The 19,871-nt window shown below is 40.9% G+C and overlaps 1 protein-coding gene across 4 annotated transcripts in view; it reads right to left on the bottom strand.

Annotated features, from left to right (window-relative positions):
- The window catches only part of BBS9 (Bardet-Biedl syndrome 9), a 299,597-nt gene that overhangs the window by 279,535 nt on the left and 191 nt on the right, over positions 1–19,871 (bottom strand). For all 4 annotated transcript variants that reach the window (XM_053990445.1, XM_053990515.1, XM_053990680.1 and 1 more), the window contains exons 2-6: positions 19,490–19,769; positions 18,248–18,368; positions 15,136–15,286; positions 12,525–12,589; positions 9,972–10,085 (exon numbers count right to left, since the gene is read on the bottom strand). In XM_053990445.1, the coding sequence (XP_053846420.1) occupies positions 9,972–10,085; positions 12,525–12,589; positions 15,136–15,286; positions 18,248–18,359 (442 nt within the window). In that variant the 5' untranslated portion in view covers positions 18,360–18,368; positions 19,490–19,769. The remainder of the gene's footprint in view (positions 1–9,971; positions 10,086–12,524; positions 12,590–15,135; positions 15,287–18,247; positions 18,369–19,489; positions 19,770–19,871) is intronic.

Below are 19,871 nucleotides of genomic sequence, written 5' to 3'. Positions count from 1 at the left end.
TGTCAACAATGGTAAATTGATTAACCAAAATTCTGCACAGGTAGAACAGATCCAATTAATCATTATTTTAATTAAAATAACTAGACCTACATGATTTTGGTGCAACCATAAAACACAAAACATGGGAATGATATAAAATTAAGACCAAATTATATCAATCACAAAATGTAACAATACTGGCTCAAAATCCAATCACTACCTATCTACCAAAAAACATCTTCTTACAGTTTTTCAATTAACATTATTTTAACTTTATTAAGACTAAACAATATATGGAATATTGCTTAATAAGACTTGACTATTTCTAGATTAATACCAGATTTATGCCTTAGAAACTGAACTGGAGGGACCCTGCATGATAAAGAAGAATCAGAAAAGGAATTCTCAACTAAAACACCATATCCAGTTCACTTGCTTCACTCCATTCCTATCTTTTAACAATGGAAAAACATTCAAGTTATTTATCAGAAGCTTTCAATCAGCAGTGACTTCCAATCATCAAAAAAAAATTCCATCACTTAGGATTTACCAGCCAAGTACAACATTTTAAATTATTAATTGGGACAAACTTTTAGGAGAGCATGATGTTATAGGACAAGGGGTAAAGGCTTTCATAAAAAAGGATTGATTTGAATTAGACATAAGGGAGAACTTTTTTAACAAGGAGGGTGGTAAAACACTGGAATAGGTTGTGCACTAAGGTGGAGGATGCACCATCCCTGGAAATATTCAGAATAAGACTGCACAGGTCTCAGAGCAACCTGGTCTAGTTGATGATGTCACTTCTCATTGCAGGGACCCACTAGGTCATGTTGTTCAGGGGCCTGTCCAAATTAGCCTTGAAAAATCCCAGGGATGGGACACCTCTCTTCTTTTAGTATAAAACCATTCCCATTTGTCCTATTGCTATCTGCCCTTGTAAAAAGTCACACTCCCTCCTCCCTGTAAGCCCCTTTTAAATACTGTAAGGCCACAATAAGCTCTCCCCTAAAGTCTTTTCTCCAGGCTGAAATATCCCAGCTGTCTCAGTCTGTCTTTGGAAAAGAGATGTTTCACCCCTCTGATTGTTGTTGTGGAACTTCCCTGGACCTGCTCTATCAGGTCCAGGTCTTCCCTGTGACGAAGACTCCAGATCTGCAAGCAGCAGTTCTCACAAGGGGGGTCTCACAAGGGAGACAATCACCTCCCTCACCCTGATGGTCATGCTGCTTTTGATGCAGACCAGGACAGTCTTCCAGGCTGTGAGTGCAAACTGTTGCCTCACATGCAGCTTGTCATCCATGAGAACACCCAAGTTCTTCTCCATAGGGCTCTCCTCAATGAGTTCATCTCCCCATCAGTATTCATTCATCTTGGATTGCCCAGACACACATGCAGAACCTTGCACTTGGACTTGTTGACCTTCATCACGTTCCCATGGGCCCACTTCTCAAGCTTGTCCAGGTGCCTCTGGATGGCATCCTATCCTTCAGGCATGTCAATCACACCACACAGCTTGGTGTCATCTGCAAACTTGCTGAGGATGCATTCAATCCCACTGCCTAGATCATTGATGAAGATATTGAAGAGCACTGGCCCCAAGACAAAGACATCACTTGTCACCAGCCTCCACCTGGACATAGAGCCATTGACCGCAACTCTCCTGCTGCATCCATCCAACCAGTTCCTTATCCAGCAAATAGCATATCCAGCAAATGCACATCTCTCCAGTTTGGAGTTAAGGACGCCATGTGGCCCCATGTCAAACCGTCCGACCCTGGCTGCCGTAGGTGTCCCAGATAGCACTGGGCTGATAAGCACAACCTGTCCGGGTCCCTCAGGCTAGCTCCCAGCCGCAGGCACCTTAGAGAAACCTAGGTAGATGATATCCATTCACTGTCCTTTGTCAACCATTGCAGTAACTCCATCACAGAAAGCCATCAGATTGGTTAGATATGATTTGCCCTTAGTGAAACATGCCTTAACATTGCTTCCAGGATGATCTGCTCCATAATTTTCCCAGGCACAGAGGAGAAGCTCACTAGTCTGTAGTTCCCCAGATCTTCCTCTCAACTCTTATTATAATTAGGAGAGGTGTTTCCCTTCTTCCAGTTACGAGGACTTTGCCTGACTGCTATGATTTTTCACATAAAAGGGAGAATGTCTTTGCAACAACATCAGGCAGTTCCCCCAGGACCCTGAGATGCATGTCATCAGGCCCCACAGACTTGTGGCTATTCAGTTTCATCAAGTAGTCCCAAATCTGCTCTTTGCTTACAACAGGAGGAACTTGGCTCTCCCAACTCCCAGTAGATGTTCAGGGACTTGAGAGATGTGGGAAACCTGACTGCCAATGAAGACTGAGGCAAAAAACTCATTAAGTACCTCAATCTTCTCCATATCTGTTGTTACCAGTTCTCTGTCATTTATTGGCCTCCTTGGCCTTTCTTTTCTGACATTGTATACTTACAGGATAGCTCTTTGTTATTTTTCATATCCCTCACCAACTCCTATTCCATCAGTGCTTTGACTTTCTTGATCCCATCCCTACACATCTGAACGATATCCCTGTACTCTCCCCAGATCACCTGTCTTCTGTTTCCACTGGCTGCACATTTCTTTCTTACTTCTCAGTTTAAGGACTAGATCCTTGTTCATCCATGCTGGTGTCTGCCCTACCTTGCTTGATTTCTCACACATTGGGATGGAGAACTTTGTGCTCTAAGTGACAGCTCTGCTCAGCTACTTTGTCCCTAAGGACAGTTTTTTAGGGCATCTCATTCACCAACTCCTTAGACATCTGGAAGTTCACTCTTCCAACGGTCAGGGTCCTGACTTTACTTCTTGCCAAGACCATGCTCCTTGAGATCACAAACTCAGCCAGGCAGGGTTGCAACAGGCCAGGCTGCCTCCAAACTTAACCTCTCTAATGAGCTCATCATCTTAAACTATGAGCTTGAGCCAAATACCAGATCATTGGTATTTGACTCATAAAGACTCAGAACATACTACAGATGTGAAAAGAGAAAATACTTTCCAAGATAATTCAAGCTATCAACAAACGTCACTTCCTATAATGACAGTTGAATTCTTAGCAGAGCAGTCTCTGGTGGCATAATTGCATGATGCCATAATAGTACAACCTGACCTTATAAAACTTATGTGATGAATGGGTTTATATAAAGTAAATTTTTTGTAAAGCTGAGTACTCACCGTAAGTAAGGGTGCAACATAAATCTTAAAGATATATGCTTTTTCACCTTCATTTTCTTAATAAAGGAAAAAAAGACAGCTTAAGGTAGAGTACCCTCAAGGTCTTTAAATTTTATATCTGAAGTAAACCATGAAGTTTACAGTATGTTCATTACTTAAGGGCTGTGACATTTTGTGGCTAGGTTAAGAGTGCACTTGGTTGAAAACCAGGGTTCAGCACTACTGACTCATGATTTTATCATGAATCATCCTTTTTAAAATGACCCATATGCTAGAATTGGAGCACTGGATGACAAACTCAACTTATAGCTCTAAGACCATGAGGAACAGCTCAGAAATCTGAAAAGGAGACATGCATTCTAAACAACAAAGGCAGTGTCTTAAAGTTCAACTTTTGAAAGTCTAGGGTAACAATACTGGGTTTTTTAAATATAAAATCAAGAGCTGATCTTTATATGTCCATTCTTGATAGTTTCTTGTCTTCATTTTAGCACCAGTGTTCACAGACAGCAAGGAACAAACATATAGCTAAAGCAGCAAAGAAATGTAAAGATCTGCATTATAATCCTTTGCCACAGATTTTAAAGTTTTAAGTCACAATCAACTCTGCCTACACTATGCTTGACTTCTACATTTTCATCTCTGTAGGTGTTTTCCATTTACTATCTTTAAACATTTCCATTAGCTTTGTTTAGAATTCTAGCTAAACTTATAAAGGATTTCATAGTTATTTCTCACACCCCTGAGCCAGTAACAGTTCTGCTGAAAGAATCAATTTCATTTCACCTTTTTGCTAACATGCTATAACCACCAGAACACATTTTGTTTCGATCAATAAGACTCTTAGCTATAGAGGTTTTCAGAAAGTGCTTTTGTGCTTTCTATACCTCACCAAGTGTTGCAGTAAATACACCTGTAGAATCTGCTCAAGAATAAATGCAGCTTTAGAAATGCTGACCAGTAAACGTTGTAAGAGAACCATCTAGTGGTGACAACCACAATTCACACTCTGCTATTTTTAAGAAAAATGTAGTTAATCTATGCAAGCCACTGGCCAACTTCTCAGCCTTTGGGTTTTTTATTCTACAGTTTTAATAGCTTCTTTAACTTAGGTTTCAACTTTCTATTATGAGAATAAATGAGTTTGTTCGTTTTTCATCTGTTCCCGCTATGACAGCATCTGTCTCAATTTTCCACATGTGAAAATTGCTCATAGATCAAATCATTAATCTGACACCAGCCCATTAATCTGACACCAAGAATGAAATTTAGAAACAAGACTACAAAATAAACTTCTTTACTTCACAATATTCCCCACAGAGAAAACACTAATATCTTTTTTTCTTAATACAAGAAACAAAAAAAAAAAAAAATCAACACTTGAGAAGTGACAGTTGTACATTTTATGTTTTACATCTCCATCAGATTTCAGCCAAAGAGATGTGCTGTCAAATAGACCAAAATATTACAAAGGTCTAGGCTTGCCATAAACTAGCAGGGACAGAACAACAAAGTCTTACATTGAAGGAAGTTGAATGAGAATGCAATACACATCTAGCAATGTTTGTTTCTGTATTTTGAACACATGAAACAACTCCAGAGAGATTAAAATTATCAAATCATAGAATAGTTTGGGTTGGAAGGGTTCTTTAAAAGTCATGTAGTCCAAACCTCCCCCACAATGAGGAGGGACATCTTCTAGACCAGGTTGCTCAGAACCCCATCCAATCAGACCCTAAGTTTTCTACTGCTCTCATTGTAAAAAAACTTCCTCCTTATATCGAATCTATATTGTCCCTCTTTTAGGATGAAGCATTTGTCCTCAGCTTTCCCTTAGGCTCCCTTTAAATATATAAAGACTACATTAAGGTCTCCCTGAATTATTCTTCTTCTCCACACTGAACAACTCCAACTCTCTCAGCCTGTGTTTGCAGGAGAGGTGCTCCAGCTCTCTGACCATCTTCATGGCCCTCCCCTGGACCTGCCCCAACAGTTCCATGTCTTCCATGCTGTCACCTGTAGCAGCACTACAGGTGGGGTCTCACAAGGGAGACAATCACTTCCCTCACCCTGATGGTCATGCTGCTTTTGATGCAGACCAGGACACACTTAGTCTTCCAGGCTGTGAGTGCAAACTGTTGCCTCACATGCAGCTTTTCATCCATGAGAACACCCAAGTTCTTCTCCATAGGGCTCTTCTCAATGAGTTCATCTCCCCATCAGTATTCATTCATCTTGGATTGCCCAGACACACATGCAGAACCTTGCACTTGGACTTGTTGACCTTCATCACGTTCCCATGGGCCCACTTCTCAAGCTTGTCCAGGTGCCTCTGGATGGCATCCTATCCTTCAGGCATGTCAATCACACCACACAGCTTGGTGTCATCTGCAAACTTGCTGAGGGTGCACTCAATCCCACTGTCTAGATCACTGATGAAGACATTAAAGAGCACTGGTCCTACTACAGATGCCTAAGGAGCACTACTTGTCATTCTATAGGATGGTGAAGGGTCTGGAGAGGAAGCCTTATTAGGAGCGAGGAGATATCATTGTGGTCTTCAATATCCTCCTGTGGGGAAGTAGAGGAGCAAGTACTAATTTTTCACTCTTGTGACCAGTGACAGGACTTGAGGAAATGACAAGAAGGTGAGTTAGGTGAGGTTTAGGTTGGATATCAGGAAAAAGTTTTTCACACAGAGGGTGGTTGAGCAGGCTCCCCAGGGAAGTGGTCACACCACCAAGTATGTCTGACTTCAAGAAGCACATGGTGTGATTCTTGGGGTGCCCTGCACAGGGTCATGAGTTGACTGGATGATCCTGATAGGTCCCTTCAAACTTGGGTTTTCTGTGATTCTATGATTCTTTAGATGCAACCACACAACTAATTCATAATCTAGTGAACAGCCCACCCATCAAAACCATCTCTCCCCAATTAAAAGAGATGGATGTTGTGGGAGAGTGTGTCAATGGCTTTACAGAAGTCCAGATAGATGACATTCATAAACCTTACCTTATCCACTGATGTAGTCACTCCATGGCTCCCCTACCACTACGCCACTAGTTGATCTGCCAGGACTTGCCCTTAGTGAAGCCATGCTGACTGCCTAAAGTCACATCCCTGTTCTCCATATGCCTTAGCACAGCTTCTAGGAAGTTCTGTTCCATGACATTTCCAGGCACAGAGGTGAGGCTGACAGGTCACTACTTCCTGGGGGGGTCCTTTCCAGCCCTTTTAAAATGCATTCAGTGCTCCTCTTTTTCCAGTAACCCAGGACTTCACCTGCTACCATGACTTTTCAAGAACCATGGAGACTGGCAACTACATCAGACAATTCTGTCAGGATTCTGGGATGCCTCTCAGTCAGGTCTCTTTGACTTAGATTCCTCAGAGGTGGTCACAAAGCCAATCTTCCCTTGCAGTGGGAGAGACTTTGTTCCCTTACTACCCCCCAGAAGACAGATTACAAGTGAAGACTGAGGCAAAAAAGTTGATGAATTTCTCAGCCTTCCACTCATCCACTCTTACCAGTTTGCCAGTGTTGTGTCCTTTGACCTTCCTTTGGCTAATGTACCTGTAGAAACCCTTCTTGTTGTTCTTTGCACCCCTCACCAAGTTCATCTCCATCTGTACCTTGGCTTTTCTGACCCCATCCCTACTCAACCAGACAGCATCCCTATATTCTTCCCAGGTCACCTCTCCCTGTCTCCACTGGCTATGCATTTCCTTCTTGCCCTTCAGTTTGACCAGCAGGTCTAAATTCAGGCATCAGTCCATCTCTTGCCTTCCTTTCCCAATTTCTCGCACCTGGGGATCCTGAGCTCTTGCACTCTATGGAAGGCATCCTCAAAGATCAGACATTTTCTGACACCTTGTCCCTGAAGGCAGTTTCACAGGTCTAACTCCTTGAAGAGTGGGAATTTTGCTTGCCTGAAGTTCATGGTACTGACTTTACTTTTCACCTGTCCCATACCCCTCAGGACTGCAAACTCAATCTTTTTTTTCTTTTGTTAGTGTTAAATCCTATGGCTGAGTAGAATGCACTGCTTTACCACCGAAGGTATACAATTAAGAGCTCCATAAAAAGAAAAAAAGCACAACCTTCAGCAAGAGAAATCTGAGCAAGACTGAGCAACTTCATAGATCAAGTTCTCTGTGTCACCTCCTACAGCATTCTTTGCTTACTCAGATGAAAAATCATGTTCCTGGGGGACTGACATTCACCCCTCCTCCCCAGCACTCCCACAGCATGCTTTCCCTGTATGCATGCTTTCCTCCTTCTGTTCAACTGCCATTCTCCTGCATCTGCTTCAGTAGTTCTGTGAACATAACCTGTGAAGAGCCTCTTTCACTCTCACATTGTTTCGAAGTCAATGCTTGAGTATAGCAGCAAGACATATATTAGTCACAGTAGTAACAGATTGCAAGAAATGCAAAACCTCTCCCTGTATTTTCTTATTCTACTTCCAGACTGTGGTGCAGAAGGCAGACTGCTAGCAAAGCAAGTTCATTGCTGCAGGCTTTACAGCACCACCATGAATTAACCTCTACTAAAGGTGAAAGATACTGTTAGCAGATGCCTGAAAAGAATTCCAGAGAAGCCTGTGGAAGGCTGATGGTAAAAAAAAAAACATGTTTATTTACTTACAGACTCTCAATGGCACAAAAGAACATCTGCCAAACATAGATACACATAGATAGCATGGCAGGCTAGACCAGGACAGGTATTTGTTTCCTAAAATTAACAGCGCGTGCTGTCCTTTCTGGTTCACTCTGGCTGGTCTTGTGAGATGGAAATAAAACCACAATAGTGTCCTTCATAAGTCTCAAGGACAGAACAAGATATTCAAGATGATACTTTTAAAAACTGAAATAGATTCACTGCAAAAGGCTTGGGCAAGATTAAAAGCATCCTTGATAAGAAATCTAGTCAGATAGTCCAGGAAAGCCACATAAAAAGAACATTCAGACCAGGATATCTATCAAAAAAAAAAAAAAAAAGGATATTCCTTCATTTCCCAAAAAGAACCTTCCCCAGTGTCCATTTTAACAATTTCTCTGATGCTTCAACACATGCCTTACTAGCCTCCTATCAGGTAACTGAACATTCACTATAATTTTCCTAGATTTTAGTCTTAAACAGAAAGCATCTTGATCTTATAATATGAATATGTATTATTCATTACGTTACAAACCCCTGCCTTCTTTGTTTATTTATGACTTGAGATCATTCTTTGTCCAACAGCAATAAACACACATATGTGAACTGGAACATGGTGAATTAAAAAAGAAAAGGTAATTAATACAACATGCTAACACAGAAAACTCAGAAAAGTTTACAGAACTTACCAGAGTTCCTTCTGCTATTCTTGCTGCTGTGTCAGGATTGGCCCTCATTTTGACCATCCTAGGTGTTGAAAAGTGTTTGTCTTGCTGAGTAGGTTCTATGGTAAACATTACCTCCTGTCTCTCTAGCATGCTAGACACCTTCTTCATCAGATTACTTGCTTCCACCACAGCTCATGAGACAGGTCTGGCATCAAGATTGAGCTGGTGGTCAGACCTCTACTTAGACCTCCACAGTAGACAAACATGCATGTCAAAAATCCAGATAATTTCTTCTGCAGAACTGCATGGTGGTACATGGTTACTTGTTTTATTTTTTCTGAACTGTTCCAGACACTCACAACACTTAGTTTACTATCCCCTATACTATCCACTGTAGAATGTCAAAGAACATCATTCCCTTTTCTCAGATTTAGGAACTTCTGTATTGTCTTTCTGCTTTTAACAGGAATACACCCATACCATACACACTCACTCCTGAAGATACTCATAGCCCAAGATACTCTCACCCACATGAGCTGACCATTTTCCCAAAGGTAGCTGTTAAGAAATTAGTAGGTGAAAATCTCTTCAATCAGTAAGGATTTTGGTCAGCTGAATTTAAGCCCAGGGACAAGCCTGAGTTTGAGTTAAGGCATTGTAGCATTATTACTGGAAGGTTAGTACAGACACAGAACTGAGGGACTGTCTACTTACATTTGCCATATTGATGCAGGAGACTTTCTGCCTCAGGAAGCGACTTATCACTCTGCCAACAGTTTAGTGACACTATTTTTGTTGATGACTGCCACCCCCCAAATATTTTTGGGCAATCTTTACTTCTGAAGAAAAGGAGATGTTATGCAAAGCCTATCTAAATGCTTCCAAATCAGGACACAAAAACAAGTCCACAAGTTCAAAAAATACTGATATCATTCAAATCTACCAATACACCATAATTATTATTGTCCACTGTTCTATTTTCCCAATCTAAATTTAAGTAGTTTTTTAGAACATTACATATTACATTACATTATATGCATTTCATATCTTTCAAGACACTTGATACCTTATGTTCAGCAAAAGAAGATGTGAACTTTTTAACTTGGCCAGGATAAGCAAGCACAGAAAAGTAAAATAGAATTAAAGCACAGAATAAAACAATTCTTTTTAGATGTTGAAGAGCCTTGCTGTACAAAGAAAGAGCCAGGAATTTTGTCACATTTTTTAAAATCAGTATTATCGTTGTAAACTCATATCCAGTTCAAAATGTGAGAAAACAACTACTCTGCATTTCATATTTTTCACTCATTTCAACTTGAGTTATTTTCAATATGCATCAGATAAAAAGTATCATCATGAACAGAATGATGTTTTCCTCTAGACAATAGCATCATGCTGCCTTTCAAAATTCAGTTAAACAACTAATGATAAAGAATATACAAGAAGCTTACCTTTTACACCACCAAATGGGCCATAAGTCATATTACAAGCAGTTCTCTGAAGATTGTGCTCATACATCAATTTAATCTGATACTGGTTCCCATGCTCCACATTCCCGTGAGTTCCTACAAAAAAACAAAGGGTAAATATTTATTCATTTGATACACACACTGTGGAAGAAGTAAAGGGGTATCAGTGTAAACAATCTGAAGAAAATATAACTTAATTTCTAGTGACTTTTGAGATATGTAGGCTTACACTGCTGCTTTCTGAAAAAAAAAAATCACAAAGTTAAAAAATTCCTAAAAGTCAGAACCAGAAATAAGGTCTCATTATACTATACATGGTACAAAGACCTCGCAAAAGGCTGAGATTTTATTATTTAAATGTATTTTTCATGTTGGGCACACCTCTAAGATCAGGAAAAAAGCTTTGATTACCCCTGCTCAAAGGGCCATTCTTACGATTCCTAGCTATTTGGTAAATATACTATATCCAAAAACCAGTTTCAGCTGCAACAGTCTTGGTCTCAAATTAAGCTGTAGCTGGTCATTAGCTCCAATTTGACAAAGTTGTGTTTAGGGCACACTTACCACTTGCCTTTACTTTGCCTGAAATTGAATGGAGTGATTAGCAATGCAAAGATATAAGACAAACATATGGTAACAAAACTAATTTTGTGATATATGTCACATTCTTTGAAAAGGTCTGCATGAATTTTAACTCCCTGACTCCTTCAAGCAACTAACAGAAAATAAAAGTCTTTCTAAAGAAACTGAAGTTCCTCTTTCGAGAATCAAGTTTTTCCTGAACCCCATGAAGAAAGTAAAGTTCATTACATAAAATAATACTTAACGACTAATATTAGCAAACAAAAAAAGTAAACAAAATCCTCTGAGAACACTCACATCAGTTGGGAAAAAGGTGTTTTGCACTAAATCCTACCACAGCTTTAATTATACAGATATTATTCCAACAACAACTTAAACAACATTCTCTGAAAGATTTGTAACTTATGCTAACCTTCTAGGCAATTTCTCCAAACAAATCAAACATTGTTTTAAACAATCACTCCTAAAGCAGGCCTACGTTAGGGAAAAGATTGGAATAGACATGAGGGGGAAAAAGCCTGCTGAGTAGTAACTAGATAATCAGCAACACTTCAGGATAAACAAGTTAGAAAGTAATCAGTCTCTGTATATTGACTGCAATACCGTATTAAGGCCATACTTTAGTTAGCCCTGAAGGATGCTTTCATTTGTCAAAAGAAGCAGCATAGTGATTTTTATTATGAATAACAGATATGATAACATGTATAAAGTAAGTAATGATTCCACTTTATGAAAGTGCAATTTGCCTTAAAAGCATAAAGAAGTAATGACAGTTATTTCTCAAAGGAGCTAGTTTGAGAGTACCCACTCAGACAGAAATTACCATTAAAGCATGAATGCTTACAGATTAGTATGAAAAGTCTATTAAAAGATAGAAAAAATTTATCTTTATTATTACTTAACTGCTTAAGCCATGTAGACCAAACAGCAAATTATAACTACTAAAGACTTCCAAACTTACTGTCATATGCTCTTAATGCAAATTTTAAAATAAATTGTTTTAATAAAAATTGTACTGGTAGGCTACAACCCTAAGGCATAAACACTACTGCAGCAAAGAGAAAGCACAAAAACTGCAGCACATCTCTAAGAATCTCTCCTCAGCAAAGACCACTTTCACAGGTGTCTCCAGATAGGCAAAGAGAGCACATTTTTGTAACCTGACTACAAGGCTGTAAATAGAAAACAAGCTACTCCTACAAGAAAACATGCTCTTGTAATGAAAGAAATCACAGAGTGTGTCCCTGCATGGAGAAAATTAACACCACCATGCTGTCTATTGAATTTTGAAGATGGGTGTTCCATAAATAGATCTCTTAAATCTGTGCTTTGCTCTGAGCATATAGAAGAAAAAAAATCAAAGCACAGAATATGTATTTCATGACTCTCTCATGAGCCATTTCATGGCTCTTCACATACATAGAGAATACATCATATAGAATTTCCAGCCAAAGGCTACAGAAGAAAGAGGATTTAAGACAAAACACAGTGGTTTCACCTTCTTATCAGTCTTAACCTCCTGTCTTCTCATTCTTCTACCTTTCCAATGTTCTGGCTTTCTAAAAATTATCTGGACTTCTGAGTTCAGAAAGAATCATAATTGCTTATTTTTAAAGAGATAAGTAGGTTGGTATTATACAGCCATTTGTTCATTAGCATGTAGAACAATAACACCAATTCATAAAACCATAATGCAAACTAGTTGCTCACAATCACTGCTAACCACAGACCATCACACATATCACAGCATCTCAGGCACAGAGCAGACCAGCAACCCTATGCTAAACCTAATTACTAATGTCTCCTCTTCATACATGGGCTTGAGTGAAAGAACATGACTGCAAATCTTCAGTGATGATGAGCAAACACTGTATATACCAAGTTTAACATTAACCTAATCCAAACTTTAGAATACACTTAAAATCACTGGAAAGCTTGTATCTGTAAACTAACCTGAAACAGCATACACACAGAGTTTTTGGCAATGCAACACAGCCAGATGAAGTCCTTCAGTACCACTGTAAAGAAGAATATAAAAACCATAATTTTCAGATAAATTCAAATAGAATTCATATAGGATAAAAATTCAAGAAACATGTTGAAATTGCTCTCATGTGTAGGCCAAATGCAAAGGTTTGGGTGTTAGATGCTAGCATAAAAACTCAGAAGAAGTGATCTTCCTAAATTCATGCTCAAGTGATTGGAATTAATTTCAAAATCAAAATGAATCCTTTAAGGACATATTTTGAGCTTCAAATATGAAGAGCACCCCAATTATTTTCCCAGTTTAGTTTGAAACTCATTTGAAATAAGGTGCTGTTAATCCTTCATGAAGGGACGATATGCAGATCATCTCTCCAAACAAGCATTATTCAGCAATATCAGACACTACTATTTTTTAAATCCACTTTTGTACTAGCTGCATGGAACCTTCAAACCCTCACATTCCTCTTCCTCCAAACACAAATAGTATTTCTAGCAAAGTACTTGTGCTGTTAATACAGAAAATGTTTTAGCTCATTTCACAGAGTAAGATATTATCATTCCTGCAAAGGGTCGCTGTCATGGTTTGACACTGGTACAATGCCAGCGACCTCATGAAAATACACTTTCTCAAATAAATGTTGTGAGATGTTATCAGGAACAGAGCAGAGCAGGCTTAAGCTTAATAACAAAAGAAAAAAACTTTATTAAACTACTACTACTATAGAAAACACACACACTAAATTCAGGATGAAGACTCTCTAAAACACCCCTCTTCCTCCTAATTTCCAAAACAACTACTATGAAACATCACTCAGGATTCCTGATTAAATTACTACTCTTCAGATAATTAATACTCAGTCTATCAAGGGAGAGAGGAGTCTCTCTTGTGCTATAGACCCCCCCTCCCCAGGAAACACAGTTGCTACTTCCTGTGTTTCCATGTCACACATGGCAACTGCCTGGAGAAAATCTGCCAGTGTGACACTCTCCTTTCCATGTCACAGTGCTCTCACCACCGTGCATGGACAGACTGCTCATAGGGCTCCTTTAAGGATGCTTTGCCATGGACCAAAAGAGACAACAGTTCAGCTTCTCATCTTGGGACTACAGTCCCCCCTATTTTCTCCTGGGGCTAAGGGTTTAGGAACAGAGATAATTTTCTTCCTAAAGACAGAGGGCATCACTGTTCCCTCTTCAGCTTTTCTCTGTTCTTGTCATTCTTGTCTTGGTGGTTGCCGAAGCAGGTCTCCTTGGGTCACTACTGCATCTCCCTAAAATGCAGTCTCTATTGCAGGAGAATTTGGTTCAGTCTATGGCTAACAAGGAAAGTCCAGCTAAATGCTACTCCATCATCTCCTCCCACCTAAAAATTTCTTCTTCTAACATCTCAGGTCCCGGACTGTCTCTCTTCTACTATAAATCGAGGAGGAGTAATATTTTACAAAGCCTTCATTTTCCAGGATAGGGTTAAAAGTTCAGACTCTTTGGACGGCTGAAATCTCTGCCCAGAACTCTCAACTTTCACACTGGGCATCATCCCCCTCCTTCTTCTTCTCCTCTGCCAGCAAATTTCCAGGTGCTGTCAGGCTCTCTGTCTCTTTCCCTCTGGGGGGTGGGGACAAAAGCATCTCCGCTTCTCTCCACCCTTCTGTCCGCAAAAGCTGGCTCAGTTCCAGACCTTCAGCCCCCTCAGCCTACCTGAACCAGGCCGCGTGGCTTCCCCTCCCCCACCCAGCCCATGACTGGGCAGGGGAGAGTCTGCACTCTCTGACGACTAGAACTAAAAAAGACAGCTTCCCTGAAAGTTCTTGCTTGTAACTCCCTGTGTTCTCAAAGGCGTGTCCATACTTTTCACTGGTCACTCCAGGTGCCAATATCCAAACCTGACCACTGATTAGTCTGACCTAACTTCCTGAAAAAAATTCACTTCCATGTCAAACCACGACAGTCGCTCCGTGAGTACTTGACTCTTTGATCTCAGAGCACAAATCTTCTCCATGGTTAGTACAGGCTTTACTTTCATTTTTTAAATAAGGTTCATGCCACAGTATTAGAAGTTCATTTCAAAATTAAAATGAATCCTTCAAGAATTAATTTCTAAAATAAAGTTCTCTTAAGCAGATTCTCTTACAGCCAATTAACTATAAGGTGTTTTCCTTAGAGTCACAGTATCTCTCCTCTACCTGGGGCCACTTGTTTCCACTAAATTCATTGGAATTAAGGATCTTCTATCCTCAATCAAACAGGAAATAATTGACCAGTATTACATCCTAGACCATAACAAGTTAGTCAAGTATTCTTAACACCTTAAAAGATAACTTTAAATGTTAAGTTTTTCCTGTTCTACATACTTCTAAAAATTGTATAACTATTTGGAAGATTATCCTCTATATATACCTTAAGTAAAAATTCTCTTATATGAAGATGATTCAAGAAGCAGACCAAATGCATATTATAGGAGTCATAGATGTGAATAATTGCTGTCCATCTAGAAACTGAAAACTCACCCTCCAAAGCAAAGGAAGAAAATCACATCGAAGATTTAAATAAACAGCACCACAGCCTGCCATTTACTTACGAAACAAACTTTCCCACTTCCACCTGCAATATTGGCTCTCGCAACTGCACTTCCAAGAGCAAGTCTTCAGGTTGTACTTCATCTCCAGGTTTCACAGGATGTGGATTAAAGATTCGGAGATATCCCTTATAACTACCTACAATAACTTTATCTAAAAAACAAACAAACAAACAAAAACAACACATAGGATACTACACACCACAATAGCATGCACATGTGGAATTCAATTTCCTGCAGAGTGCTTCAAATAATACCCTAAAAAGATATACTGACATGATTAAATTAATGTTCATTATGCTTCGTCTTCTAGTTTAACTTTAGTGATTACAATTTTTGCAGATACACGAATATCTTTCAGCACCAGTGATGGCAGCAATAGGGTTAAGAGTCTATGGGCAAGAATCAGGGGAAAGGCCAATGAGGCAGATGTCATGGTTGGAGTTTGTTACAGACCACCCAACAAGGACAAAGAGGCAATGAAATATTCTACAAGCAGCTTGAAGAAGTCTCACAATCACCAGTCCTTGCTCTCATGGAGGAATTCGAGTTACCAGATGTCTGCTGAAAATATAACACAGCAGAAAGGAACTGTCTAGGAGATTTCTGGAGTGTATGAAAGATAATTGCCTTACACAACTAGGGAAGGTGCCCCACTGGATTTGCTGTTTGTGAACAGAGAAGGATTTGTAGGTGATATGATGGTTGGAGGCTGTAGTGGGCACAGCGATCACAAAATTTTATTTTCAATTCTTAGAGAAGGAAGGAGCAGACCTGCTCTCATGGACTTCCTGAGGGCAGATTTTCACCCATTTAGGAGACTGGTTGACACAGACCCTTGGAAGGCAGTCCCGAAGGGCAAAGGGGTCCAGGAAGGTTGGACATTTGTAACAAAGGAAGTCTTAAAAGGTACAGTACCAGGCCATCCTCATGTGCCAAAAGACAAGTTTGCAGGGAAGAACACTATCCTGGCTGCACAGAGCTTTGGCTGGAATTCAGGAAAAAGAGGAGATATGACCTTTGGAAGAAGGGGCAGCTGAATCAGGGGGGTTGAATCTGCTGAATCGTAAGGTTATGCAGGAAGAAAATTACAATGGCCAAAATCCAACTAGAACTTAATCTAGCTACTGCCATAAAAGACTAAAAATGTTTCTATCAATATATCAGCAACAAAAGGATGGCCAAGGAGAACCTCTTTTTTATTGGATATGGGAAGAAACATAATAACAAAGGATGAGGAAAAGGCTGAGGTACTTAGTACTGTCTTTGCCTAAGTCTTCAACAGAACAACAGCAGTTCTCTGGGTACCCAGCCCCTGAGCAAGAAGACAAGATCAGGGAGCAGAATGAGGCCCCCATAATGCAAGGGGATATGGTCAGCATTCTGCTACATCACTTAGATACAAACACAAGTCTATGGGGCTGGATGGGATCCACCCAGGGACACTGAGAGTAGAAGTGCTCACCAAGCCACTCTCTATCATTTATTATCAGTCCTGACTGACCAGGGAACTACAGGCTGGTCAGCTTGACCTCGGAAAGTCATGGAGCATATCATCTTTAGTGCCATCATGCAGCTTGTATGGGACAACCAGGGGATCAAATTCAGCAAGCGGGGTTCTGAAATGCAGGTTCTGTTCTACCAAGCTGATCTTCTATGACAAGGTGACCATCTTAATGGAAAAGGGACAAATTGTGGATGTTGTCTACCTCGACTTTAGTAAACCTTTTACAGCATTTCCCACAGCATTCTCCTGGAGAAACTGGATAGTCACGGCTTAGACTGGTGTATTGCTTGCTGGGTACAAAAGTGGCTGGGTGGCTGAGCCCAGAGAGCGGTGGTGAATTGAGTTACATCCAGCTGGTGAACGGTCACAAGTGACATTCCCCAGGCTCAGTACTGGGGCCAGTCCTGTTTACCATCTTTATCAACCACCTGGATGAGGGGATCAAGTGCACCCTCAGTAAGTTTGTTGATGACACCAAGTTGGGTGGGAGGGTTATCTGCTGGAGGGTAAGATAGCTCTATGGCAGAATCTGGACAGGCTGGAACAATGGGTTGAGGCCAGTCGTATGAGGTCCAACAAGGCCAAGTGCCAGGTCATTCACTTCAGTCACAACAACGCCATGCAGCACAACAGGCTTGGGGAAAAGTGGCTGGAAAGCTACCCAACAGAAAAGTACCTAGAGTGATGGTTGACAGCAGCTGCAACATGAACCAGCATGTGCCCAGGTGGCCAAGAAGGCCAATGGCATCCTAGCTTGTATCAGAAAGTGTGTGGCCAGAGAAGTATTGCCCCCCTGTATTCAGCATTGGTGAGGTTGCATCTCAAATACTGTATTCAGTTTTTAGGCCCCACACTACAAAAAAGTCATGAAGGTGGTAAAGCATGGCCAGAGAAGGGCAACAAAGCCAGTGAAGGGTTTTAGAGGTGCACCAGGGGCTGTAAAACCTAGATGGGATATTAGGAAAAATTTCACCAAAAGGGTTTTGAAGCATTGGAAGAGACTGCTAGGGGAAGTGGCTGAATCACCACCCCTGGTGTTATTTAAAAGACAGGCAAAAACAAAGTTCCAAGGTGGCATGATATCATAAAGACACCAAGAATTTATTCATTTTTAAAAATACACAAAACCCCTCCCTGACAGCAAAGATAATTTCACATTATTAATGACTACAGAGAAACGCAGGGTTTGCTCAAGCAGAGTCATTTACTTCCCAGATCAAAAGGGTTGTTTATTTGTTTTTCTAAATTCTTAACTTTTTAGCTCTCACCTTCCTTTTTTCTCCCCTTAGGTTTTTAGAAGTCACAATGTGTTTGCTCCCATGACTAACTGAAAAGTGTTTATTTTAAAAATATCTACCATTGATGGAATAAGACTTGAGAGAATTTACTAGTGAACACAAGCAAGAATTAAACATATTGAGCAGCATACAAATATAAAAAGATAGAGAGCACCAAATTTGTCTTTTTAAGCCTACAAGGACACATTAAAGATAGGAGACCTAAAACTAACTAGCCAACTAGCCTGGCTATCAAGCTTTCACCATGCATTGGTCAAAGCAACCTATAGCTGTGTGGCATAAAAGCTAGCAATTTTAAGTCTGAATTTACCTTGCCCACTGCCACTATTATCAACATCAGCAACACACAGACAGCCTTGGTCAAATTCTTCCTTTTCTCCAAGTATGGTGGACCACCAGTCTCTAGCTTTAAACAAGGACATTCTTCTTTACTGAAAAGGAAACAAACCATTGTTAAAGTTTATACTACTACATGAAATTGTTTATACAAAAAACTTCTTCTTTGTTAGCAACAGGTTTCCTTAAGTATATTATACCTCTCAGTTTCACATTGCACTAGTGTGAGTTAAATAAATATTAATTCCAGGTGTCTGGACTTTCTGGTTATACAGTTCAGAAAACAACATCAGGAATCTTACAGTCATTAGTTGAATTAGATGTGATAGACACTGCTAGTTATATGAAGAAACTGCAACAAAATAACAGACTTTTAAAAACTGCTAAATGCCTTCTATTACAAGCACTAAGTAATAAAAAGTTTTCAAAGCCACAGAACTGAGTTGTCTTCTCTTACCAAGGAGTACCAGCAAAAAGAAAAAAAAAAAAAAAAAAAAAATTCTGATGCAAGTCTTCTGCAAGAGAAATTATTTTTAGACAAGTAAATGGAGACATAAACAGATAAACAGACAACATCAAAACTTCCACTGCATAATCTCCTTGAAGATGCTCCAGTGACACGACTAAAGAACTCGGTCATACAGGGCACAAATCAGCTTTTCTGCTCCCTACCTGATGTTATTTTAAGAAGCGGGGAGGGAAGGAGCGAGGAGACTAATCCCTTTGCGGGCAGCTTGACAATAACATTATCCTAGTTCAAAACTCACAGCCCCGTGCCTATGGACCCGGACACACTCGATCCCACAGCCAGAACAGGAGGCGAGGGGCTGCCACGCACCGGCAGCTCCAGCGGGAAGAAGGGCAAAAGACGGGATTCGGAACAAACGCAGCCTGCAAGCCCGCGCCTTTCCTCTTTCAAGGAAGCCAAGTCCGACAAACAAAACCACGTATTTTCCACCTTTTTCCCGTCACTATGCCCGCTAGGCAACCTGCTGCCGCCGAGTGCGGGCTGGCACAGCGCAGCCCTCCACACACACCCTCTCACTCCCTCCTGCCCTCCCTCACAGAGTCCCTGAGAGCACACACAGCACCTACACCGAGCCTGGGACACGGACACGGACACGGACACGGACACGGACACGGACACGGACACACACATACAGACACACATCCCCGTGGAGCGGGAGAAGGGAGACGGAGCCCGCCGGGGGCTTACCTGGGAGGGAGGCGACAGCTCCCTGGCACAGCGCAGTCCGAGCCGCCCCGGGGCGGCAGGCCCGCTTCCCCACAGGAGCTCTTCGCTGAGTCGCGGCCCGAGGCGAGGCACAGAGCAGCAGGGCTACAAGCGCATTCCCACCGCCGCCGCCATCTCCAGCATCCTCCTCTCCCCGCCGCCAGCACCAACCACTCACCGCCCCACGCCCCGCCCAGGAGAGAGCTTGGGAAATGTAGTTTGGGAAGCGGCGCCATGGGCCGTTGGGCTCTCTCACTTCGTTCTGTATTTGGGGGGAAGAGCAAAGAAGAGAAACATTACTTTTGTATTTTCTGAGAGGAGAAAAAATAAAAACAACCAACCCTAAGCACTCAGTGCCTTGTTC

Source organism: Vidua macroura, chromosome 1 (genome assembly GCF_024509145.1).
Source record: "Vidua macroura isolate BioBank_ID:100142 chromosome 1, ASM2450914v1, whole genome shotgun sequence".
Lineage (NCBI taxonomy): Eukaryota > Metazoa > Chordata > Aves > Passeriformes > Viduidae > Vidua > Vidua macroura.
Note: the sequence above shows the minus strand (reverse complement) of the source record. Positions and strands in the feature narration are given on the sequence as shown.